Source organism: Grus americana, chromosome 4 (assembly GCF_028858705.1).
Source record: "Grus americana isolate bGruAme1 chromosome 4, bGruAme1.mat, whole genome shotgun sequence".
Classification (NCBI taxonomy): Eukaryota; Metazoa; Chordata; class Aves; order Gruiformes; family Gruidae; genus Grus; species Grus americana.
The window spans coordinates 7,551,228-7,577,259 of record NC_072855.1 but is presented as its reverse complement, the minus strand read 5'-3'; the positions used below and the strand labels follow the sequence as shown (position 1 = coordinate 7,577,259).

The 26,032-nt window shown below is 38.7% G+C and overlaps 1 protein-coding gene across 14 annotated transcripts in view; it reads left to right on the top strand.

The window, feature by feature from the left end:
- CTBP1 (C-terminal binding protein 1) overlaps window positions 1-23,844 on the top strand; it is a 249,104-nt gene extending 225,260 nt beyond the window's left edge. For 12 of the 14 annotated variants that reach the window (XM_054825633.1, XM_054825635.1, XM_054825644.1 and 9 more), the window contains 6 exons: window positions 1,080-1,286; window positions 7,108-7,322; window positions 11,206-11,336; window positions 13,497-13,624; window positions 16,907-17,024; window positions 22,578-23,844. In XM_054825633.1, coding sequence (XP_054681608.1) covers window positions 1,080-1,286; window positions 7,108-7,322; window positions 11,206-11,336; window positions 13,497-13,624; window positions 16,907-17,024; window positions 22,578-22,764 — 986 coding nt within the window. In that variant the 3' untranslated portion in view covers window positions 22,765-23,844. The remainder of the gene's footprint in view (window positions 1-1,079; window positions 1,287-7,107; window positions 7,323-11,205; window positions 11,337-13,496; window positions 13,625-16,906; window positions 17,025-22,577) is intronic. The other 2 variants (XM_054825636.1, XM_054825632.1) reach the window with 1 other exon arrangement.
- The last annotated feature ends 2,188 nt before the right edge of the window (window positions 23,845-26,032 follow it).

Sequence of the window (26,032 nt, the reverse complement as noted above, 5' to 3'; positions counted from 1 at the left end):
TGTTTGTGATATCAGTCAGCAGAACTGAGACACAAACATTTGTGGGAGCTGATAATTAGAGAGAGAACATGTAGTAAATAGAAAGAATGAAGAGAAACAAGTCAACAAGAACACAAACTTTTTTGAGTAAACATTTTGCTTAACTGCTGTATATTGGGTACTGGAGGGTAAAAAGCCAAACAGGATAACTTGTGTGCAATTACAATCACTTGTTGCCTGACCTGTTTGAAGTAAAAAAGGAATATTTTGAGTCTTGAATCAATCCACTTTCCACAGTTGTCTCTGGAAATCCGTAAAGGTCTTTTAGCTGCTGCTTGATGTTATGCCCTTTTCAACTAGTAACTTTTTAGCTATTAGGAACATTGACTTAATTTTGCATTATCTTTACATGCCATGCAGGAGCAGATTTTATATTTCCCTATTGACAATTATATGGGTTATCTCTTTAAATGGAGGGAGCATGAAAGGATTTGGATTCTGTTTGTCATAATTCTACAAACCCATGTGCAACAGAAAACAAATTGTCCTTCCCTCTGCCATGATCACCCACACCTGAATTGGAAATGCTAATGGTTGTCCTGTGAGGGCTTTCTAAGAGTTCCTGTCATAAATTGTTTTATCTTTTTTATAACTTGTATCGCTAGCTTTTGGGAGGGTATCTGCTCAGTGGTGGAAAGCTAACTCACGCAATTAAATCTAAATGATCATTAACCTCACTGTTGAGAGCTATTCAAAACACCTAGCTCAGGGTGCATGTAAAACACTTGCCAAGACTTGTGTTCTAAACTATCTGATGTCTTCAATACTTTCCTTTTGTGGTTTCACTGGTCCATTTACGGTTTGCTTTATTTGCAAACACAATAAATAGTAATAAAAAAATCAGAAAAAATATATTTGCAGACATTTATCAACTGTTATTTCGAGTATTCTGGTCTGCCATTACAATCAGAAACTTAATATTAGTGCAAACCAGTGTTGAAATATCTGTAAATCTAAACACCATACTCCTGAATTGCTGTTAAATGGGATAAAGTAAGAAACGTTTGGCAACTGGTGTCCTTTCCCCCCGTTCTTTGCAGGGATCGCAGTGTGTAATGTGCCAGCTGCCTCGGTAGAGGAAACAGCAGATTCTACCATGTGCCACATTCTGAACCTGTACAGGCGAACCACCTGGCTTCACCAGGCTTTGCGAGAAGGCACGAGAGTACAAAGCGTTGAGCAGATTCGGGAAGTGGCTTCTGGAGCTGCCAGGATCAGAGGGGAGACCTTGGGCATTATTGGATTAGGTATGTTGGCTTGAGTGGTGGTTTAATACTCCTCACCTTCCGTTGCTTTAAAAAAATTATGAATATTTGAGCTACAAAAATGTAACAGTTCACCACTTTCCATGTCAAGAATTCTATATAATACCGCTTCATTCCTGGTATTTGTGTGTCTCAAATGTTTTCCCCTTAGACATCACCATTTCCCTCAAAAAACTTACTTTGGTGCTGATATTCTCTCAATTCTTTGAATTTCTGTACATCTTTCTGTTGCTGTATTGCCTGGCTTCAGGCGCACTGGTTGCAAGAAAAGGAGACGCCATCACTTTTCCTTTTCCAGGACAAGGATCCCGCTACTTCCAACCCGGTGTCACATGTATATGTTGTATTACTCGTCCGTTTTCAGATCTGGTTCTGTTTGTGCTTTTTTTCTTTTACTGTTTTTAACATATCTGAAAAGTCTTTGCTGCACTAACAGCCTGCAGAGCAGTTATTTCATACATTTGGTTGAGCTGCATCTGAAACTGTATTTCAGCTCAAATGAGAGGAAAAATATATGCAAGAAAGTTTGAAATGTTTCCAGACCTAATAAAATCACCTACTTACCTCTCTGAATGGCCCTAAATGTGTTTCAGCATCTAACAGATGGACAGGCTTGCTTGAGATGAATTAATTACTGTCTGTTACAGAAGTAGAGAAGAAAAACAAGCAAGTCAGTTTCTATATAAAAATTATTCAGTCATGTGCTTGTCTTACCAAAGATCTGATAGATTGTGGATTTAATTGCTGTGGTATTCATCCACAAGAATTAATAATATGATTTTGACAACAAGGCATCATACTTAAATGACTGTTCCAGTTACACATTGCTGTCAAATAACTCAAGCCACAAACTCTTACTTTTGGAAGCTGAAAATAGCCTGGTGTTACATAGTACTCATTTAAATGAGTACGCAACACACCAGAAACATCTTCACAGTCAAAGAATTGCCTTTAAAATGTGACTTTCGAGAAGTTAGTCATGAAGTTGCTTTCTCAAGTCTATACCGGTGTAATTATGCACCTCATTGAAACACACAATGATTATTGCACTCACAGCATCTGCACATAAATAATAGAAAATCACCTGGAGTATTAAAAATGTAAATGCTTAACCTAGTTTTTGAAACTTAAAGCTTAGCTCACATGCTATGTGCATATTTGCTGGAGATATCTGTCCTGTTGGCATTGTGGTTTTTGTATTGCACAAATTTCAGACTGAGATTAGAAAAAAATGTCATTCATTATTGACTTCCTTAAGTGATTTTTACGTGCGTTGTTTTTGTTGCGAATGACTGAAAAGTATAGAGAAACAAATGGATAATCGTATTGTCAATAAGTGTGTAAAGCTATGTAAACTGCTAGGTTTTGGTTTTAGTTTTAAAAAGCAAGGCTTTTGGTGCAAGGCTAGTAAAATCTGATTTTAAAGGTACACATCTGTTACAGTTATTAACCAGTCATTTTCTCTAGCCTTTTATTGTTCCTATGTCTTTTCCTGCAATAGAATACTCACGATTTCAAGGAAAATTAAGTTTTAAAGTCAGTTTTGAAAACTTAACACTGTTTCTTTTTGTGGATGTATGTGAATAGGCACGACATTTTGATTCTGACCTGTTCTAACAAAATCCTGTGTAGCTATGTATTAATGAAGAATAAAAATGTAGTCTGAGAAGAGATGGAAATAGGGCTGTACTAGACTTTACATTTGAGCACTTCAGGCACTTAGGCAGTGATATATGCCATATATTACAGATCACTGCAAAAGGCTACCTGTCTCTAGTTTTAGACTAAAATGTGTATTTACAATCACCTTCAACAGACTGGGGCCCTTAGATTGTGTTTCTGTACTAGTGGCCTCTTCCCACGTCTGTAGTTTTGCCTCAGTTTTTTATTTTACTATTTAGACATGTCAGCGTCAGAAGTGATGAACCACTAAGGGTCTATGAAGTGAATGTATTGCACACAAACAATTCTCCTCATCTGCTACTAAGTCCTTCTTTTCTCTAGTTCTGTGTAGTAGTGCTCTTTCTGTCCTCTCTCGTTAATGTGCGTCTGAGATCATCTCATATCTCAACCACACCTATGTTTCTCTGTTCTTTTCTTAAACTTGTGGTCTCTTCAGCAGTGGGTTGCTTAAATTTATCACTCTGCCACTGCAATAGCTAAGTCCAGACCTTCTTTACCTTTGTTCCTGGGCTTTTCTCCTGTTTTGCCAAAGAGAAACACCCTAGCTCTTGCCTATCTCTGTGCTAGGGAATGACTGTGTCATTCCCTCCAAAGCTTCAGCTACTCACTTCCTTATCCACTGGTCTAGCCAAGTTTCATGACTCACTTGCCTTTTTCTTTCCATCACCCACTCTCTTTTCTTTGCCTCCTCTCATACATATTCCTGCTTTGACACTTGGTCTATCCTGCTTAATCCTATTACTCCATGCTCCTCCTTTAAAGTTAACCCCATCTCTCATCCTCTGCTTGTATTGAGCTTGAAGATAAGCAGAGACTCAACAGCATAATGCCTCCTTCATATGCTTGTTGGATACCATCCATCATTGTTTTGTTGTTTGGTTAGCCTCTGAGCTCCTTAGGGCAGAGCCTGTGTTTCATTCTGTCTTTATGAAGTGTGTGATTCTTTGAGCCTTACATAAATAATAATATCACATCATTAAACAGCTGTCTTTGTCACTTTTAATCTTTATTGCTATCTAGTGTCCTGTATTTCAAGTGATGCGTCACAAGCTTGGATAGTAAGCCCTGCATTTAAAAAAAAAGTTGCCAATTCACCTTATATGTAGACATTTAGGGTGTTTTTTTTAAAGGAGAATATTTATGAGCAGCAACATGTAAGTACTTGGATGAATAGATAGCCAGACCTGGTTCTGCTGTAATGATAATTTTACAGCAGTGAAGGCAGTGAAGTCACACTCCCTTCCCCTTCCTTCCCAGTTACAAATGCTGATGACTAATACCTAATGCATTTCCTCACTCAAGAGAGGTGAAATTCCTCCAAATACATTTGTCTCCGCATCATAATGAATGTCATCACTTGATTTGTCTTTCCTCAGCTTCTATATTCTCTCAACAATCCCACGGTCCCGACTAGATGTTGGCCAAAGTAATGATCTGCATTATCAGACAATATTAAGGCTTAAGAGTTGGGTGGAATTACCATGCAATAAATGATGTACCCTTAGCAGTCCTGCTAGCTCTCTTAATGTGCTCACCAGGAAATGTAACAAAATGGCACTCTCCACATTTCAGACTTCTCCAAGAGGGAGGAAAAATTACCCAGATTCTCCATTACTTTTGCATAGACAGGAAAGAGCTGCTAAGTGAAAGCACTTTTTCTTTCCATGGAAGTCTGCAGGCAGGTCATCAACATTTCCACGGTATCAAGGGCATTTTATAAAACTTTGTAATACCAGCATAGGATGCACATGCTCTGCCCAAGGGCTAGGCAAGAGTCATTGACAACCACAGCTACTATACTGTCCCACTCCAACCAGGTCATGGGCAAGGTGAAGGTCAGAGACTCCTACAAACTGGGAGATATGGGGCGAGTAGATGGGTCAGACTGTAACAGGATACCCAGGTGTTTTTGATCAGTCTCTCTTCATGCTGCTGGTATCGCTGAAATGATGTATGGGCTTTGCTAGAGCTTTGTATAAATCTCTGAGTTCTAAAATAAGGGTTTGTTACTCTCTGCTTTTTTTTTTTTTGCAATTGTATGCAATAGGCATTTTCTGCATTCTTCCCACCCTACAGACCAAGAGGTTCATTTTGATATTTTGAACTTCAGAATTTGCCTTCCCTGGAAGCAGCCGTGAATATTCATAGCAATAGGATATGCTTTTAAGACAGAGTTTTCCTGAACATGGGATGTTCTGTTGTTCTTGATATGCTGAGGTGGGATTTGAGCCACCCCTCGTACCCAGGAGAGTCTTATATAGCAGAAGTTTTTCAGGAAAGGGAAAGAAAGCCGTCATAGGTTTGTGGTTGCACTATATTGTCAAGAGGAATACATTAAAGAGGAATTGGCAAATTATGTGTGAAGAGTTTTATCCCATAAAATAATTGTAATAGGACAATTCTGGCTAGAAGTACACGTATGTGATTCCCAAGTGCTTCAGAAGGGAACTTTGTGCACATTGAGGAAGGCTTTGGTTTATTAGCCTGGTTGCAATGAATGGAAAGTGTAGCTTTAACTGGAGAGTCTGTTGTAAGAGATTTCACTGTCATGAATCCCCTCAGTATTAGCATTGTAAAGAGTGTAAAAAAAGAACAGATGACAGAATGTTGCATGTGAAAATGAGTGGAGCTGGAATGAAAGCGATACGCTTCCTTAAAGAAAAATAAAAAAATTAAAAATAAATGTTTACAGTTGTGTGACTGATTCCTTGAGCTGTGAACATGCCAAAATTTGAAAATAATAGTGTTTGTGCTGAAAATTATCTAATTCAAGTTTATAAAAAACAGCTTGAAAAGCAAACAAATAACATGTATGCAAGTATTGAAATGAAAGATTTTGAAAAGTATTTTAACTTGGTGTCCCAAAGCAAAAGCAGACGGCCCCCATCAGATTGACGTATTGCTTAATATTCCAAGCACATCTGTCACTAAGCACTGCAGAATTGCTGTGTTCAGGTTAAATGATCAACAAAACCCCTTTTTTCCTGTCGCTTCTTAAGTTTATTCAAAGAGAAACTGAAAAGCAGAGGGAAATCCCTTCAAGCACAATTGGAAAGAGACGGGATTTCCCTGTGTTAATTTGATGCGTTTTTGAACAAACTCAGATGTTACAGAAGAAAACTTGTTGACTTTTTTTTTAAATGAGACATGATTATTATGCTGTTTCTAGTGATGCTTTTGAAATGTCTTTATCTAATATTCGTAACACTCTAACGTGAGTATCTAGCGTGTAGTCTTCTCACCTGAAAAGGGTGTTAGTTCTCATTCTTCAAAATACCCTTACTCAACAGATGTACTCACTCACTCTTTTTCTCTGTATTTTACCGGTAGTGTGTCAAAGGGAAATCCACACTCCAGAGACACGTGGCATGGAGTCATGCCCAAAAAGCAGTTTCAGTCACAACTCTGAAATATGACAGTAAGAAAAGTGGAACAGAGAAAAGCTAAGGTCAATGTGAATACCAAATGATACCACACTTTTCTTAACTAGGTGCCATCTGATGGACTGTATTTACTCATTGTTTAGGTAGATGGATACAACATTTTTCAGAGCCTTAGATGACAGGATTCTTTTAGGCATTTTAACGCTGAAAGGATTTTATTCAAAATGAAAGAAAATACTAGTTCAGAAAGGAGATTCCGTGCATTGAGAATGGTTGAGCTTCAGATTAAACAAATTATCTTTTATTGCATCCATTTTTGAGGATTAATTTTATAGCTTTTTATTAAAGCCAGCTGGTCTGACATGGGTAAGAAGAAGTCCTTGGCAGGATGTGTTCCCAAGCAGTAGTGCTTTACCATAAACAGGCCCAGCAGGCAAACCCTTGTATTACACAGATTATTGCAGATTACGTGACATCTTCTGGCATTTCAGATCTCCGGTTGCAAAAGGTGCAAACCTCCTGCTTTGTTTCCAACAAAGCAGTGTGAAACAGCCCAGATGTAACGTTTCTGATCTTAGCGATGATTTCAAGCGGGATGGGAGCCGCCTCTTTTTATCCTCTTCCAGTTGCTGTACAAAACCGTATGGTTTGATACAAGCGTTTGCAATAGGAAGGAGGAGGCTACCTTACACCAGCTGCTTCACATCTGTTCTCATCGCATGTCTATCTTGTTCTAGGGCGTGTTGGGCAAGCAGTAGCACTACGTGCCAAAGCCTTTGGCTTCAGTGTGATTTTCTATGACCCATACCTCTCGGATGGCATGGAGCGTGCTCTGGGACTGCAGCGGGTGAGCACTTTGCAGGACCTGCTGTTCCACAGTGACTGTGTTACCCTGCACTGCAACTTGAACGAACACAATCACCATCTTATTAATGACTTCACCATAAAGCAGGTAATAATCTCTGGGGGTGCCCTCTGCACCGGTGCTGGTGGCTGACACTGTAGAGTGTTTATTTATGTAAACAGGCAGATTCTCGTTTGAAAGAAATTTCTTTCCTATTTGCTACGTTGAGATCAAGCAGGTTTATAACTGATTAGGAAATAGCTGCTGGCTTACGTATTGTTACTTTTATTGCCCTTTTTGCTTAGTACCATTGCATTTGTGGAAATAATTTGCTCTTCTTAATGTTGCTCAGATTTAATAAAGCTGCATTTATGTAAAAGCACTTTTTCTATGTCTTCTAGTAGCTACTTCCTTTACCTGTGTATTCTCAGGTAGCAATTCTGCCTTTCACTCCTGTTCCTCAGTTTACGTTCTTTAGATGCAATTTAAGGATTATGACTAAATGGCTCCCCCCTGTGCTCAGTCCTGATGCTTGCAGAGCAGTTCATGGATGGATCGCATTTACAGCATTGCATTTTTTGGAAAAATAATGTTTCTTTGAATTAGTACTAACCTCTCCCTAAAGCTTTAGGTAATATATAAAATAATTTCAATATCTAGGTGTAGTAACTGCTCTGTTACTGACTAATTTGATAGTAAGCTTTTTCATTAAATGTCTAGCTTCTGACTCCAGCCTCAGTGTAGGTAGCAGTAAGAAATGTAACGTTGAGATGTAAGAATGTATATAGTATACAGGAAAGAAACTCTAAGATACAATAGTTGATTTTGCTGTTCTTTATGTATGTAGTGTTGGTATGTGTTGGTAACAATGACAGTAGCACTCTTTTGCAGTAAAATCATTGCTTGGCTTCTGAGAAGCACCAGCTACTCTTAAGAGAAGTGAAATAATTACTGAATGTGTTCCACAGTCATGTAGGATCATGGCAGAAAACTGACGATGTAACACACTTCTTGATTTGAGTTTAGGGATTTTGCAGATCCATCCCAACATAAAATCAGGGTTTGGATTTAAAACTCTAAAAACTAGGAAGTTTAAAATGCAAATCTCTAAGAGAACAGAGCTCTGTCACCCTGCCCTGAACGTTCTCTTTTGTTGTGTGCTCAGGTACATTTAATGGTTATTACATGCTTAGATGTCTTTGCAAGCTGACATCTAGACCCAAACAGAATCATGCTGAATTCAGTGGGACCATCTAAAGGCTTAGCAGTGGTCACTTCTTATACAGTGGACTGTGAAACCTGAGCCAGTGTATCACAGGAGATTTTTGAGGAGAGGTGGATAAATGCAATGAGCTTTGGAGAGGGCTTAGTGCATCAATCAGAGAAACAAACAAAATAAAACAGGTTAAAACTGAGTGATACCATCTGGAATGAAATGTATTGGAAAGGATATCGTAAGCATTTATCTTACTATTTGTTATCCTTCGTAATTAAAGCAAGGATTAAAATGTTAGAAGATAGTTCTTGCTTTGGGTAAAAGTTTGGATGAAGCAGTCTGTATTGTAACAGCTGATGTGAAAACCATAAAATTGTAACACTTCTGACTGCTTAGTTTCAATAGAGCAGATCTTCTGAATATGTGTCAAAAAATAGCTTTTTTAGGCTGACAGATGTTAGAGTTGGCCTAAAATTTTGAGAGAGCATTGCATGCCACTTTTGTCCAATATGGCATGCTCATGTAATAACCAGGTTTTAAACAAAGTACAGAGAAGTATGGTGCATCTCATTTCACTAAAGTCTCACCCTGAATTTTGTTTAGAATCTGAAATTACATAACCATAAAATGTCTTTGAAAATTTGGTGTCAGTCTTCTCTTTCAGTAGCTTTTCCCTTTAATTAGTCAGCGTTCTGCCTAGCCGTCGTGCTTGGCCTTGTGTAGTCCCAGAGTAGCTCAGAGAAGTGTTTCAAGCTTGTATTTATTGAACCCATGGTAATCAAGTGCTCTTAAGAGAAACTGAGGTCATCTTTAATTTTACAGATTTGAGAAAAAGCCTATGCAATTTAAACGCAATACATTTTTTAAAGCAGCTATGCAGGTTTAGTGTCGGTGAATTTAACAGCCATCAGCAGTTCTAGCTGTGAAGCTCTTAGCTTCCACCCATTGTTAAGGGTCATCTCCAGCTGCATCCACCCTTATAGTTTATCATGAGTCACATAATTCATTCCCACTAGAATGCATTTATGCAGCCATGTTCTGTTTGATTTGGACTTGTCTTAGTACTAGCTTTAGAGTTTTGTAAATAGTCCTAAAATGAAAACTCAAACAAGGTTATTAAGATTGGACAGAAAATTTTAGCAAGGTTCACTTTGATTAAAATTTGCAAGTCCTTCAAAGGACATATAAATACACTAAGCTATACTTAAAACTCCAATTACCTATTTGCAAGAGCACAGAAATAGGCAGGGTATACGAGCTCCCACGAGCCTATATGGCATGTCTGCGCAGCCATGGGTGAGCCCTCCTGTGCCAGTTTTGATCTCGTTCTCACAGCAGACGTAGTGGTGGAGATGCAGTGATGGTTCCCATCAGGAGCATCTTGTTACTAGACCAACTTAAGATCATGCCACCATTTCCTCACTGTTGTAATTCCCAAGTTAATTACTTAAACTAAAAGAGGTATCCCTTAGTTCTGCTCCTGAACTTTGATTTTGCTATACAGAGCAATAGATGGTTCTCAAGTAAGCCCAAGCATCTGCAAACAGACGGAAGCAGGGCCACACTAAACCCAGTCAGTTGGCCAGTAAAATATGCTTGGTTTTTTTCTTATTACCTTGCTGCAAGCGTATGCGTGTTAATTGTTTAATATTTCCTATGATCTCATGTAAAAAAAATTCTCGTAGCTGACTTTCATCCAAACCTCCTTGTTCATGAATTTGGTATTTCAAATCAGTCTTTCAGAGTAAGGATTCATTTACATAAGCTTCAGTTTGATGTGTAGGTTTCAAGTAGTTGACTTGGTATCAAAACGTTGGGGTTTTCTTGTTCTTACGGTGAGAGATGGACTCAGTACAAAATGAGATTTTTATCATTCATCTTCACCACGGTTCCTGCTCTTCGTATGCTTACCTTCAGAAATGCTTCTGAGATCAGAAGCTATGTTTGAGACATCTGGTAAAAGATGAAGTATTAGGGTGGCTGGAAGCAGGATGTAGTAATTTATTTTTTTTCCGTACCATATCTCTTATTTAAATCGCCACTTTGTTTTTATGTTGTGGATATATTATGGTGTAAATTCTCGTAGTTCTTCACACACAGTGTCATCTACAATGCTAATCTGCACAACGCACAGCACAGCTTCTCTCCTGGGCGCACAGCATTCTCGACCAAATTCATTTTCATGCCTTTTAATTGAATAATATACGAATTCTTCAGACCTTTATTTGAAAAGTCTCACAGGGAGGAGGAAGCTGAAGTAACAAAAATAAATAAAACATAGATCTACTGTGTTTTGGCAACTAAAGGGAAAAGTGTTTGAAAATCCAAAAGCATTGATTTTTCTGAAAAATTCATGTAGGCTTTTATTTGTGTGAAAGTTGAAAACCACAAATATGAATTTGTTTAAGAATGTGCTGTAGTTTCTGTCTCATGCAATTTCACAGTGAAATAAAAAGGCATAAAATGATCTGTCACTTTCATATGCACAGTTGTATCTTTTGATCATGTTACTGCACAATATCTGAAACAACGCTTCGATTAAAAGACACTACTTACAAGAAACAAAAGGTTACTAAGTGCTGTGAAATAGCATTTTATGTTAGAAGCATCACATTTTGTGGTACTTTCCAATGAAAGGGAAGACAACTGTTACAGGTTAAATCAGCTGAATAGCCTTTGTTGTAATGGATGCTTCTTTTGAGTAAAAAAATAATGCCACAACGATTTTATTTCATTTATTTTTATTTCATCATTCTTGTTTTTAACTTTCCCTAGATGAGACAAGGGGCTTTCCTGGTCAACACAGCTCGAGGTGGGTTAGTAGACGAAAAAGCACTTGCACAGGCCCTGAAGGAAGGAAGGATACGAGGGGCAGCCTTAGATGTACATGAGTCAGAACCATTCAGGTGCTTTTCCTTTTCTTTTCTTTTTATTTTGTTCACTTTCTTATTTTTAAGTCTTAGTGCATGATACGATCAGCAGCAACAAGTAAATTGAGTTTTCCCTTCATTTGGTAGCTAAATACTCCTTAGTAAAGCAACATGAATCTGTGCAGCACTGGACTAATGCAAATGTAGATGGAGCTTGTGTATGTGGTCAGAAGTGAAAAAAGTGACATCCAAGATTTAATTCCTTTAAAAAAAAAAAACAAAACCATCCAGTAGGTTTATTTAGTAGAAGTAGCAGGGACTTGGGTTCAAATCCTGGCCATGGCTTTGAGGGGAGCGCTCCTTTATCATTGATGCAGCTCCAGAGGCAACTACTGTTGATGTCTGAACAGACTTTTTCAGAACGCAAAGAGCTGAGATTTGGTGTGAGAAATAACTACTTTATGACACCATGCTGGAGGAAGAGACTTACTTTTGTCCAGATTGCCTCTGCAGGAAAGCCATAAATGTAACATGTTGCAAAAAAAGTTAAGATAAGGAAGGTGGTCAGAGTGCAGGTTTTGTTTTGGTTTACCATTATCAGGGGAGTGGTAACTCTGCTGTCATTAGCAGAGCTGGTAGCACAAGCCTTAGTTTTTGAATGACACTGAGAAGTCCAGCGTTTTAGGCAGAAATGTACCGCTCCCCAAGTGGCATTGGTATTATGCTATCAGCACTCCTAATCAGGAACCAGCCTATTTGATGTGTCCTGGAGTCTTGAGTCTGACTTCTGAGTTAGAGTTCTGAGAATAGACTGCTGTAGCTTCATGCTTGTATGTGACAAGCTTTTTTCAGTTGTTCAGTCTGGGCAGAGAGAAATGTTAATTTTAACTGGAACAACCCACATAAGTTTTTTAAGAGGGACAGATTCAGGACTCGAGGGCAGGTTGTAAAGACTGGAGAGAGGACGGTCTCTCTTGTATCAGCTTGTGGGGGGCAATAGAAGCTTTAAAAAAACAGAATTAGTATCCTTTTAGGTAGAATTTTTATATCTACTGAGACACAATGCCACATCACAAATATTTAATTTTATTTATGCATACCCTGCATTCATTTACTTCCAAATGTAGTCATTACAATGCAGTAGTGCTGTACAAAGCCAGAGTGTAACAGCTCAAGAGACTTTCAGCTACATACATTCTTCCCAATCCAGATCTCAGATCTGCACAAGCAGACCGTTGCACCTATAGGAAGCCCCATTTACTGCATGGAGATGCCATCTGCAGAGATTCAGTTGCAGGATTACAGCCACAATTTCCTTTGGCTTCAGTGCTGCACATCTATCTGATCGCAGCGTGCAACTCTCTATTCAAGAGTTTTGCCAGATATTCTGATGTTTATTGAACTACAGATGAAATCTATCATATTATGAATTTTGACCAACTCTGAAAGCACGCTTTTGTCTTAAAATGTTTGTTCTCCTGTTGTTACAATTGACTGTAAGATTATTAAAACTGGAAATAAATAGGAGGAGCAAGTTTCCATTATTTTCAGTTTCTTTATATCTGTGATAGCACTTTTACACAGATTCATTGCTTTCCTTGAAAATCAACCTGTAAAGTAAATTTCCTTCTTTCTGTGGAATTTCTATAAAGGAACAAGAAAGAAAACCCCTGAATTATCACCAAAAAAAAAAAAAGTTGAGGTTGCTGACAGACACTTTTCTTATTTGGAAATAATTAAGATGTTTTTCTTTAAATGACTAAATGTCACATTGACAGTGACTCTTGAGAGAACACAGCTTTGTTGGCTAATGCAGTAAAACTGTGATGAAATGGACAAATAGGATGACATCCTGAATTGATTTGGGTCTTGCTTTATGCATTTCTGCACCAGAACTGGAGTGGCAGTGGCTGTAGTTAGCAGTAAGTGCATTGGACAGAAGCTAATGTTGCTACTATACTTAGGTTCTACCCTTTGAGTCTATGAGAGGGGATTGTTGCTTATTTATACCGTGAATTGTGTATTAAATTAACTGACAGAATTAAAAACAAACCCAACAAGGAATAGAAATGCAGTTCTTTTCTGTTGTAGAAATAAATCTGTGTATGTACAAATCCATCTGGATCCCCTCCCTCCTTCCCTCACCTCCCCCCCAGTATTTTTTGTCATTTGATCTTGTTTTAAATCTTCATTTAGCTTTAGTCAGGGCCCCTTGAAGGATGCACCAAACCTGATCTGTACCCCACACGCAGCCTGGTATAGTGAACAAGCCTCAATTGAGATGCGGGAGGAAGCAGCACGAGAGATCCGAAGGGCGATCACAGGTACTAACTCACCTTACTAGCACCTTCACTGCCTATTTCTTTTTAACAAACTTTTTCATTCTTCAGTCTTGAAAGATGCTGAAAAGAACCAACCTTAGATTTTGTTTACCACTTCTCATATTTGGAACATAGAAACTAGCAAATACCCACTAAGTCTGTTCTCAGAACTGGAACAGATAATTTTGGAAGTTCATTGCAATTTTTTTTTTTTATTATTTATATATATTACCCATTTGATGGGTTTGACTGCAAGTCATCCAAATATTGCTGGCATCTTTCATAGGTTTTCCTAGATAACCCCTCATACCTGTCCTGAGCAGTTCTATTGTTTTCTTTTTGGCTCCTTTGTATTTTCCAAACTTCATCCAAATTTGTCTTAGAGGAAGGGCTGGAATTTCAGTGTCTTTAAGGCTGTAAAGTTCAGAGATAAAGCATCCAGAGCTTCATGCTGTTCCTAGTAATACTCATATCTCAACAACTCATTCTCTACATCAAAACAAAGTTTTCAGTATTTCACTGGGAGGATACTCGTACTCTATTTTAGATGTTCCTCTCTTTAAAGCATTGCTAAGGAAGCCTGGCATTTTAAAGGGCAAAGTCTCTTTGTTGTATAACTACCATGTAATTGTAAACTGTTCACATAAGAGAAAACAGTTATGTCTTGAACATGCACTGCTAATAAATACAATGAGAAGAGTGAGCCATTTGGCATTGGTTTGAATCCCTTGTAGCCTAAAATAAAAGGAAGGATTTTCATACTGGAAAATGATTCATTAAGCACTAATGTTCTCTCTGTAGTAGGACTTTGCTGTTTCCCCCTTGGCAATATAGACTGAATGCTCTGCAGACATGAAGGGCCATCTGTGTCACCTTGAGAGTAGTTCAGTGCCAACACATCGCTCTGCTGTACAGAAAGCACTAGCAGTAGCCTTTCCTAGAGAGGCTGGGCAATTTAGTTTCATTTATAGCCTGTGCAGAAAGATTATCCTCTGGATGGTGATTAAAGGCACCTCTTAAACTCCTGATCTGAATTGCCCTTTACAGGACTGTTTCTCTCTGGTTTAGTGGTATCCTGAAGAGTCTGACCATCTCTTTACTGGAATTGGTCCTTGTGCTTATGCTCCAGAACTCTAATAGCACATTCATTAAGTTGTTGTATAACTATTACCTGCTCCCAAATAGCTCTGGGAGAAATTGCACCAACCAGCATACAATGCCTACTTGAGTGATGATCGATGTGCAAATAAGCATAAATAGGCTGAGATCTGAAAACTGAGTAAGAGTCAGCTATATGGAGCTAGTTTTATGTTAAATATTGTGCAACAGCCCAAACATATGTGCCTGGGAAGACAGACCTATATAAAGTGCACGATTGTCCTATCAGCGATCTAAATCATTGATTTGTATTGAAGCTGTCAGCACTTCAGTGTTTGCACATGGTTCGTGGTAAGATCAAACTGAGGCCAACATGAGGGAGGTGAGAATGACATTGAATTGCACTGAAACAACTGTAGGAATGATACAGGAAGCGTGGGATAAAGCTGGATATGTGAAAGCCACAGGGGAACACAGAAGAGAGAGGGTGTAGAGAGAGAAACTAATTGGAAAAAGGTGTACAGTGAAGGAATGCAGGCTGTGACTACCATCTGATGGTAAAGATGGTAAGTGGTTCTGCTGTTACCAAAAGTCAATGACATTCTGATGTATAAAATAAAAATAATAAGCAGAGATTAAATATCTTTAAATATATTTTTGGACATCAAAACATTCAAAGTATTAAGTAAGGAGGACCACTGAAAGCCGTAATGGAAGAAACAGGAAGGCGAGCATGGCAAGTACCGTTTCGTAAGAGGAGACTAGTAGGACATGCCTACAGAAGTTAGCATAACGAAGAGTGAGAGGGGCAAGGAGGAAGACATGATTGCAGTTTAAAAATACTTGAGAAGGATGAACATCAGAAGAAGAAAGATGCTGTTTAAATTGATGGACAGTTTTGCAGAAGTTTACGTGGATGTGTATTTCAGCTAAATTTAGAAGATGGTTTCTAATCAGGAGAACTGTAGGAACTCACCCATAACGGGGCATGTACCTCATCTTGTCCGATACTGAACTAAGAAGCCCTTTTGTCTTGTGCATAGGAGACACGGGACGTTCTAGTGACATCAGCACAAGTCACGGAGTAACAAGTACTTGATGGTATCCACTAGACAAAGTGCAATTCTAAGAAAAGGCTTTTTTACAGCCCCATTGTGGCCAGGCTGAGTCCTTAATCAAATTTCTAGAAGGAAGTTGGAGACAAAAAGCCTGAATTCTTTAATGATGGAGCATGGTCAGTTTTTGAAAGCATTTCTGGACTGCTGTTGCCAGCAGTAGCAGAGGTAGACTTCAACTTAACTTTTTCTACCTCCGTGTGTGTGCAAATGCACAGTAAGGTTAAACTTTAGAACACATACATTAAAACAGACATCAGAAAAAACACTGGCTCCAATTATCTCCTGTTGAAATAGGTGGAAATATCCTGTTGCCATGAAGAAAATGTGTGTCATATCTGTTCGTGTCATGTTTTGCAGGGCTGGAGGTAGTTCTGCAGTAGACAGAGGCTTGTCCGGTATGTGCTGAATCAGGGAGCTTGACAGATTTTCCAGCATCTGTGTCTTAAAACTTAAGTTACACTTCAGAGGTTAAGCAAAAACATTGAAGAAGTGGCGAAGGAAATTTTCTGGTGTATTTTCATTTTTTTTAGAAATCAGAGAGATGACTGAGGATTAATACACTATAGTAAATAAATGTGAGGAGTAATTGAGATAAGGGGAAGATCAGGAGGCCAGGAAAAAAGTGTCAGTCATATTCTGGTTTATGTCAAAATTCAACTCAGAATCCTACATTCTTCAGTGTGTTTTTATCGCTGTTACACACAGAGGGAGAAGGAGGAAAGTGGAGTTGAAGACAGAGCAGGAGGCTACATTACTGAATCTGGGTGGCAGCCGTGCTCTACACTCAAGTTTTAGCTTCTTGAAAAGCATGGATCTTTTTGATTACATTTTTATTGAGACCCTGTATACAAGAGACAGAGAAATAAAAATATGCAGAGCATTTTAACTATTATTAACTAAGTCTCATACAGAAGGGGAACGGTGAGGATCAAAAATAAGCTCTTAGTGTGATTTTATATATTGATTTTAATATGCAAATATTTATAACTATTTTAATATAGATAGATTAAGAACATAAGGCGTACAATTTTTATGGTTTTTTTATTTCCTCTCCCTTGTTTTATCCTAGGTCGCATTCCAGACAGTCTGAAAAACTGTGTTAACAAAGATCATTTGACTGCAGCTACGCATTGGGCCAGCATGGATCCTGGCGTTGTTCATCCAGAGCTTAATGGTGCTGCATACAGGTAAGTGTGCTGCAGGTGTAAGAGAAATACCTTCTTAATTCAGAGGTACATATTCAAGAATAAATAAACCTTCCTATTCATAAATGAAGTGGGTTTGGATTAGGCTACAGCTATATTGTTTTCATAATTGTTGTATTCAGGAGAATAATATTGTTTTGCTAGTTGCAGTCAGTCATGCAGTGCATGAGTACATTTCCTTTTCTTATCTTTTTTGTGTGGTTAGTAATATCTGAACAATACACAGTTTTTAATGTAGTTTCACTGGTCATCTCCAGTGAGTGCAGTGGAAATTTATGTTCCTTTTGCTGAAGGTAATGATGCAGCAGTAGGTTAGAGAAAGACTTTCAATAATAAACTATTGTTATGTAGTCTTATGGCCTCCAGACACATGAGAGAACAGATAACTCAGTAGGGAATACAGTGGAATAGCCTGTGGTGATTATGAAAATATGTTTAAAATAGTGTTTTCTAAATTACACGTTTAATTTTTAAGCAAAAGCATTTGCAGGACTTGATCTATGTATTCTCAATCAACTGGGAAAGCAGCTCTTAATAATTAAAAGAAAGGGGCATTTTTTTTACATCTAATATGTGCGTTCCTTAGTTACTTTGTTTGCTTGAGAGTCTTTGTCCCTTTATCCCTAGCAGCTGTTCTAGCAGCAGATTTTTCCTAGTAGCCAGCTTCACGCGATTTTTATTTATGAAAAACGTCTGCAATTTTTTATCTTTCAGTGTGGTATTTACTCATACGTAGGATGAAAGTGGCTGAGAAAGCTACAAACAGCTGCTTCCCTCAACGCCTTGAGGGAACGGACAATGCAGTCCTTTCATTATTTTTTATACCTCTTTGCCCTAATCTTTCTGCTGTCCTTCTTCATACATCTTTCTTATCTTTGTCCTCCTTTAGGAGGGCTACCCCATACTTTTCATAGATACAGGATTATTTTTTTTGTTACCACATGTGAGAAACCAGCTGTGCAATTCTGAGAAGTGAAGCAAAGCTCTCGTGTCCCAGTGACTTCTAACAGTCTCAGCATAAAGCGATGGAGAGATGACAGGGGAATGTCACCACCCTCTGCCATAAGCTCCTTATCAGTACCTGTAAGTGCACCAAAGGAAAAGAATAACTTTGATTTGATCAACATGCATATATTTCACATCACATCAAAATGTTTATTTTTGGAAAAAAATACCTTTAGCCCTAAATATCTGAAGAAGGGTGTTTTTCTTAGCTTAAATGAAAAGTGTGAGCACATGTGTTCTCCTCCACACAGCATGTGGTTTCATTGACTTCACTTTGGAGAACTCAGGGTAGAGCTGAATGCAATTGAAACTTAAAGGCAGGTGTTGCTGAACCGGGGGTAATAATTCCAACCCTGTCATGGCAGTTAGGAACAGGGTTGTGTGCCCAAATAAAATGCAGTTGTTTGTTCTCATTTTGGGGGTTGCAAGTCCGGCAGAAGCAGGCTTCACAGCTAGAAATGTTTTGGGAGTTAATGATTTACAAGGTAAAGACCATATGTATTTAATTTAAGCAGCATAAACACAGAACTGAATGCTTTTCTTAGACATTGTTTCAGTCAGTTTTTTCAATAAAGAAAATTCATTGTACATAAATTCTGACTTCACTTTTTTTTCAAATGCAAAATAAAATCATTTGGGGAATTTTGAGGGAAAAGTTAAGAGTCATACAACAAATATTAAAAGCCTCTTTTTGGAGGCGTGATAGAATAGTATTTGAGTGTGGGTGAAGGCAGTTATTATTTTGTGCAGTATAAAATATGCAGAACTTGAAGCTCAGGCTTTATGAAGAAATTGGTTTCAGTAGCAGTGTTTGCTGATGCTTAATTCCTACCTGGATTAAGTACAGAATTTGAATTGATTGTTCGAAACAAATTTTTCTGTCTTTTCTTTGCAGTCCAAGATTACGTTCAGCTAGCTGAGTTCTGGAGTCTTTCACAGGCAGTATGATGTTTCAGATGTGCTAATAACTGTATCATAGTCATGTAATTGCATTAGAAGATAAGACCTGGGACAATAATTTATATGTTAAAAAATGCAAATAGCTCCTTCGGTGAACTAAAACTAACGAGGCTATTTTATTCTGGATATATCATTTACTTGTATTTTGATGTAGGCCAGAACTCTTAAATTATCAGATATTATCACAAGCAAAGAACATTGAGAATTCATCAGCAGAATATAACCTAGATCTTCTGAATATCATCGTATTCTGTGGAAAACCAAACCCTTTACTATGTGAAATGCAAGACGCCCTATCAACACAAAAGGTCAAACGAACTGGACCTATCCCATGAGTAACAATTAACGATATTCCTGAGAAGGAACTATTTGTAGTAGTCTCGGTGAAACAGCATAGTATACCCTGGTTTTGTGTTATTACTGCGTGTCTGTTACTGAGCTGCGTGTTAAATAACCCCCTGCTATTTCCTGTATCACAGAGCAGGCAGGTTATAGGCGAAGTGAAATTTGACAGCCAGTAAACAGTAATTGTGCAATTTAAAGACATGTTGACATGTCTTTCTGCGGTCTGCCAGGTAGAAGATGAGAATATCCAGGTACCAAAGAGGTACTTGGATGAGAATAGTTAGATGTAGGTATTTCAGGAGTTATTTCATGTTGAGGTATTTCACTGGTGATTTTTGGACTCTGTAATAAAGATAAAAGCGTGCACTTAAATTTTTAAGCTCTTTTGGGAGAGACTCGGTTTCTTGAACACAGCTTAATATAGTGAGTTCAAGGTGCTTAGGTAGTTTAAAAAAATACAAGCTATTAACGTAGAAATTAAAGTTGTCTTTCAGTTGTAATTAAGGAGGCTACTGTATTTTTCTTCATAAATTAAGACTGTATGGGGGAAGGGGAAAGAAGAGTATGAAGCAACAGAGGTGTAACTTCTGCTTTCGCAAAAATTTAATTCAGTGGTCATTTTACCTGGGAAACGTTTCAACTTATTGCTGCCAGAGGAGGAAGATTGGGAGCAACTTTATGAGGTGCTGGAGGGAATGTATTTGCTGGTTAAGAATAGAAAAGCAATAAATAGCAACATAAGGGAAGGTTATGTAGGATGGAAATGCCCATGTGTAGAGGCTGTTGAGTTTATGTGCCTTCCTTTCAGAGATACGATTTGAACAACACTGATGATTGAATTAAAAAGGGACAAAAATTATGAAAAGAGCATGGCAAGATAGGATTAGGAGTTGTCAAGCAAAATACAGTTTCTGTATTTATATTATTTGTATTTTGGCTGCCACTGTGTAGCTTTAGGACAAGAAAAACAAGTGTAGGGCTTTTGGATGTTGCTAAAAATCTGTAGGAAGCCTGTGTCTGAGGAGAGGTGCTGGCAGGTAGAGTCCCAATTATTGTAACTCGGTGTCCAAGGGGAGTATTTTTATATACAGAAAGTGTACCTGGAGTCAAAGCAGACTCACAGATGTGTAGTTTGAACTGCTTAATGTGCTCGTTAGGTAACTGTTAATGCTCCTGATTCAGCACCGTCCATTTTCACGGGAGGAGGCTCTGACTTTCCTTCCTGAGGAAGACGCAGTTGCAGAATTTGCTCTCTCCTCGATTTCTCCCAACTCCGGTGTGTTGATGCTTGGGGGATGTGTTGTTAGAAAGTAGAGATTCTGTGTTGGAAATGGTTGCTGTGTTGGGCTTTTAAATGGAACGTTTTGTCATGTCATGTTGTGTTTTTTAGCAAAGCACCTAGAATAACAGGTAAGCGGTTTCAAAATTAAATTTGAATACATAAAACAATACCCAGTCTGACAGTTTTCATAGAAATTGAAGCAAATTTGATTAATAAGATTCAAATTGATGTACTGAAACAAGCAACTAATTCCATTAGCAACTGCAAATTAATTCTAATGAACCTCTCTGGAGAAGGAATTAGCATAGGAAGCCCTGTAAATATGTGTACAATTGGGAACAAAGTTCTGGCCCACGGGTGGTGTGATCTGTCACATACCGGTTATCTGTCCCAGATTACAGTCAGTGGTATGGTCTGTAGGAATCTTTCCCATGTATGATATCTTCCTTGTCCCTGTGCCATGTCGGATAGCCACGCTGAGCCCCTCTGGCATTGTGTTTGCAAAAAGCAGTTCCTGTGATGTTTCTGTGGCGGACGAAAAAAGAACAAGTAAATATACTTTCATCCAGCTTTTTTCCTCCTCTGCGTTTTGTGTGAGTTCTGCACTAATTTTCTATCAGTTTGAGGGAACTTAGGGTGAGCAGCACAAACATGCATTACTTTAGAAAAGATGCTACTGAAAGGGGGTGAAGTTCCCTGATGCATTCAGCGTTGAACTCTGATAAGAAAAAAATCAACCGCAAATTAATGTGATACTTGAAAAAAGCTCGACTAGACAACAAGTGCCTTTTCTCCCATTTAGTTGTAAGTAAATACTAGGGTAGCAAATGCCACAGTGAGTAAGTGGTGAGGTTTGTGTGTTTAGGCTTTTAAATGGATAACACTCTCACTAGGATGCCTGGGTGAGCAGAATATAGCTGGAGAGAACGAGGGCCGAGTGTATAGCCGCGCGATGAGGGAAGCAAAGGGGCAGTACAAGTGGCCAGCGTGAGATAACTTGCAAATTGGTATTGAAGTACTTGGCTAAAGAAAAAAAAATATTTTTGTAAAAAGAGTTCATGTATAGCTGTTTATATACAGCACTGAAATGCCTGTCTTCATCAATTACATCTGAACTCCGGGACTGAAGCAGTAGATTTGGAAAAAATTTTTTTAGCCCGATAATATCAGAGCTGTCGTAAAATCAAGCCGAATCAGAGGGTGATTTTTCTGTTGAATTCCTAAAATATTGAGGCCTTGGTGTTCATCCAGAACGAGTAACAAATCTTTAAAACCATCCATAGTGTTTTGTGTTTGCATCTCTCCTTCTTGCAGTCTGCCTAAAGCTCTTGTCCTCTGTAGAAGTAGTAGTGGTTCTCTTTTCAGACAACACAGTGGCAAGTTTGATGCTGAAAAAGTTACTTGGGTAATAGGCTTCAATTTGTTATCTTAAGAGTGTTTGGGCATGATTTCTCTTTTGGAGGGCTATCCAAAAGCTACGGCTGCAAGATTACTTTAAAGAAATATTTTTTTTCAAACAGCAAAAGTGAAATTTTAAAATTTCTACACTAGAATGAAAGAGAAAAAAAATTGCCGAAGGTCAACTTGAGGAAAAGTCATAGGGGACAGATAGATACTGCGCGGACCTAGCCTGAATTACTTCTTGTAGAGGCGCACTTTGAGAGGAGCAATACTTCCATTGCTGTGCTTTCAATCATACTGTTTAACCTGAAATCCGAAGAAACCATCTTGGAAACCTTTATTTCTCATTTGGGTAAAATACGGCACCTTTTGCTTTATTTAGCAGCATCTGCTTATGGTGTCTCATCTGGAGCCGAAGCAACTGTCTTTCTCACTGGTCTGAAAACTAAAGAAGCTTCTCTGGAGCTGCAGAAGGAGGCAGGGTGGGTTTTCCGGTCAGTCATCTCATGGTTTTAATGTATGTTCTTGTTTTCTTCTCTCAGCAGGTATCCCCCGGGCGTTGTAAGCGTGGCTTCAACTGGCATACCTGCCGCAGTAGAAGGAATAGTCCCCAACCCTATGTCTTTATCACACGGCCTCCCTGCTGTAGCCCACCCGCCCCATGCTCCTTCCCCCGGCCAAACTGTCAAACCAGAAGCTGATAGAGACCACCCAAGCGACCAATTGTAGCCTATGAAAACAGCATTCCCAACATCGGAGATTTCAACTTCAGCGTGTGGAAAACAAACAAAACAAAACCCTGGATTTTGATTAAAGGCAAAACCATGAACTTACAGGAGGAGACGATTTTTGTTTTAGAAACTGGTCCAATATACAGTATAAAAGGAAAAGGTGGGAGACAAAAAGAAGATTTGGAAACATTTTTTCCTCCGTATAAATTGTAGTTTGTCCCTGTCCAGTGGACTGATTTCACTGTTTCTGTGTCCTATGGGTTCTTTGTTAAGCAAGAGAAGTTAGTAGTTAATTATATCATGAATGTACTTGTCTGTGTACAGTTTTTAGAACATTAAAAAGGGTTTGTTTGCTTAGCTGTCAACAAGGAAAAACATAAGGGAGGCATTCAACAAACCAATTTTGAGATTACAGATCCTTTCTTTTATATTTTAAAACATGCCCAAAAATGAGGCAGTTGGCAAACTTCTCAGGACAATGAATTTTTCCCATTTTTCTTTCTACGCCACACAGTGCATTGTTTTTTCTACCTGCTTGTCTTATTTTTTAGAATAATTTAGTAAACAAAAGAAAAACAGTTTGTCCTAATTTTGGCATGAATTCCCTTATTTCAAAATGAAGACAACCTTGCAAAGAGATTTTGAGGAAGAAAAAAAAAAGGTTTTGTATAAACGAGCATTGTGCTTTTTGTCACCAGTTAAAGTATATATTATTGGTGGTATGCGAAAAAGGCACTAGACTACTGAAAAGTAGCAGCATTTCATTGCCTACATTGATTCCTTCCTGGTAATGTGGTAGGCTAGCAATATTTTTGGTTAAAATCATGTTTGTGACTGTAACCATTTGTATGAATTATTTTAAAGAAATAAAAATCCCAGACAAATATCATCTGTGTAAAAATTTTTATTTCTAGTAACTGTTTATTCAACTTTTATTAGGTTTCTTAGCTGTAATTTTTAAACAGATGCTGTCAAGTATTTCATTTCTAGCTTTACTTTGCTCTCTGTTGTTTGTAATACTGTCTTGGAAGCTTGAAAAATAAAAAAAAAAATTCTTTCCATACCATTTTTCCCTTTACATTTCGTAAATGTTGATCTTTTTTTCCTGTGTTTCTAATGGAGTTTGAAATTAAGATGGATTTTGATTTGTACACCGGCATCATCAGCTACAATATGGTAACAGCATTTATGCCACCACTGTGGGCAGAGCAGAGGAGGTACAACAGCAACACAACAATGATAATAATAATAATAAACGTCTTTTGCCGAAGTCCAACATGAGAAGTGTCCATTGTTTTCTTTGCTTTTGTGATGACGGAAGCGTGCAGCAGGACGTAATTGTATTTGCTATATGGAAGGAGTTTGTTTCTTTGAACACAGGCAGAAGTGTTTTCAAGGCAGGTTGGATTTCAGCTGGAAGCTGGTTTGGCCTTTCCTGTGCTCCTGGATAAGACGTCCTTCAGCCCTACGCAGTTTAAAAAAGCAAGACACAAGTTTAGCTGCTGCAAGACGGAAATCCAGGATGGGTAAAAGTCAACCTGGACATAAACCTCCTTGGTAGTCTCTTGTCTGTTTGTTCACTATTAATCTTACTTACTGTGCGCCTAAGGTTAGTCAGTTATTTTTAGGGGATCCCTGAAAAGTTACCGTCCCCTGTTCCTGCAAATCTGCAGAGCGGCCTCTGCTTCTCTTAGGAAGGTGTTAGGAGGCTGCAAATCAAGAAAGACTGGAACTTGTGGGTCTGTACCCAAGGAGCACTACATAAAGTGAAATTTTGTCTCCATGGAAGAGCAGAAGGTTTTTGCCTTGAACATTTAGAGCCAAAAATGTCATCCATCGCAATTTATTTGATGGTAAAACCATTCCTATTCCCTCCATGAAACAAAGCAGCCCTAAAGCTGCAAGTTATCCCAAAAAAGACACTTCTAGTCAGCTTTGTGGCCAAAAACTTGCAAAAAAAATCAAATACGGTCTCCCGCAGTTGAAGTAGGATTCCATTTTTCATTGGTAATTTGTGTTTTAAGATGCTTTTTTCTCAGGCTGAAGATGCTTCTTTAGCATCCGTAAAACAAACATTTAACATCTGGCTGCTGAGAATTGCTGACACTCTAATTTGCAACCAAATTTCCCCAGGAAAACCAAGAGGGTTTGTTGGGTGGTTTTTTTCTTCTCTTGCTTCAGTTTGGATGTGGCTTCTGTAAGTAAGCTTTGTTTCCAGTGAATCAATAAATGGAAGAAGTAGAAACGAAGGCACCAGTATTGATTGCGTGCACTTCTCAGGCTCAGTTCTGAAGCGTGCTGTCCTTCATGTGTATTTTTGAGCCATCATCCATGCTTGCTCCAGCACAATTTTTTTCAGGATTTGAGCCTGAAACGCTGCACTGATGGGTGCGATAGGGCATTGCCGCTGTGGGGGTAACGTGTTCAGTGTTTTTTTATGCAAGTGCTTGAAATATATCTGTCTGTCTGCTGGAGAGTAATCCAGTTTCCTGCTTCTGTTGGAGCAGGAAGGAAAAGCCATCCAGCGATGACAAGACCAATGGATACAGGCTTCTGGGTTATGGTCTGAAAAGCTGAATTAAAAAATAAAATTAAAAAAAGACTTGGAGTAAATGACTCATTGGGGAAGTATGCCGTAATAAACAAAGGCTATTATGCCAGACTAACCTTATATCTTTTATGACTGCTCTTGTTGGGTAGTGGAAACGCGATTAGATTTTCTCCATCTGGTAAAGAATGTGCTAAATAAAGTGCAGGCAGGAGAAGATGCAGTTAGTGGGAAAATATAAAGCAGAGCAGGCAACGGCAGAAGATGGCCACAGGAGACGGCCTGAGGCAGTGCTGAAAGGTGGAAGTAGAGGTGATCCAAGTGCCTGCCTCAGTCAGGGGTTTGGTGGTGGTATCTGAATTAAGGATCTTGGCCAAGAAAGAGGCCAACCATGCTGAAACTGCTGCTGGCTCAAAGATCATGGGCATCACCCATCCACAGGAGGCTCTGGAGCCTGCACAAGAACTGGACGGTATCAAAGGATGGGCTGTTAGAAGGAGAAAGATAGCGGTTGTGCAAATGCAAAGTTAGGTAGTTGTAAGTCAAAACAAAAACTTGCCAGAAAAGGGAGCCATGAGCGGTTTCCCGCAGTAGGAGTGATTGAGTGTCCCTGTGGGGCGGCTGTGGAAAAGAGCTGGGTGATGGCAGATGTATCTGGCACAGTAAGTTTTGGTAGGGATGGGAATGGATCAGAGATGCTATGCAGGACCTGGAGCAT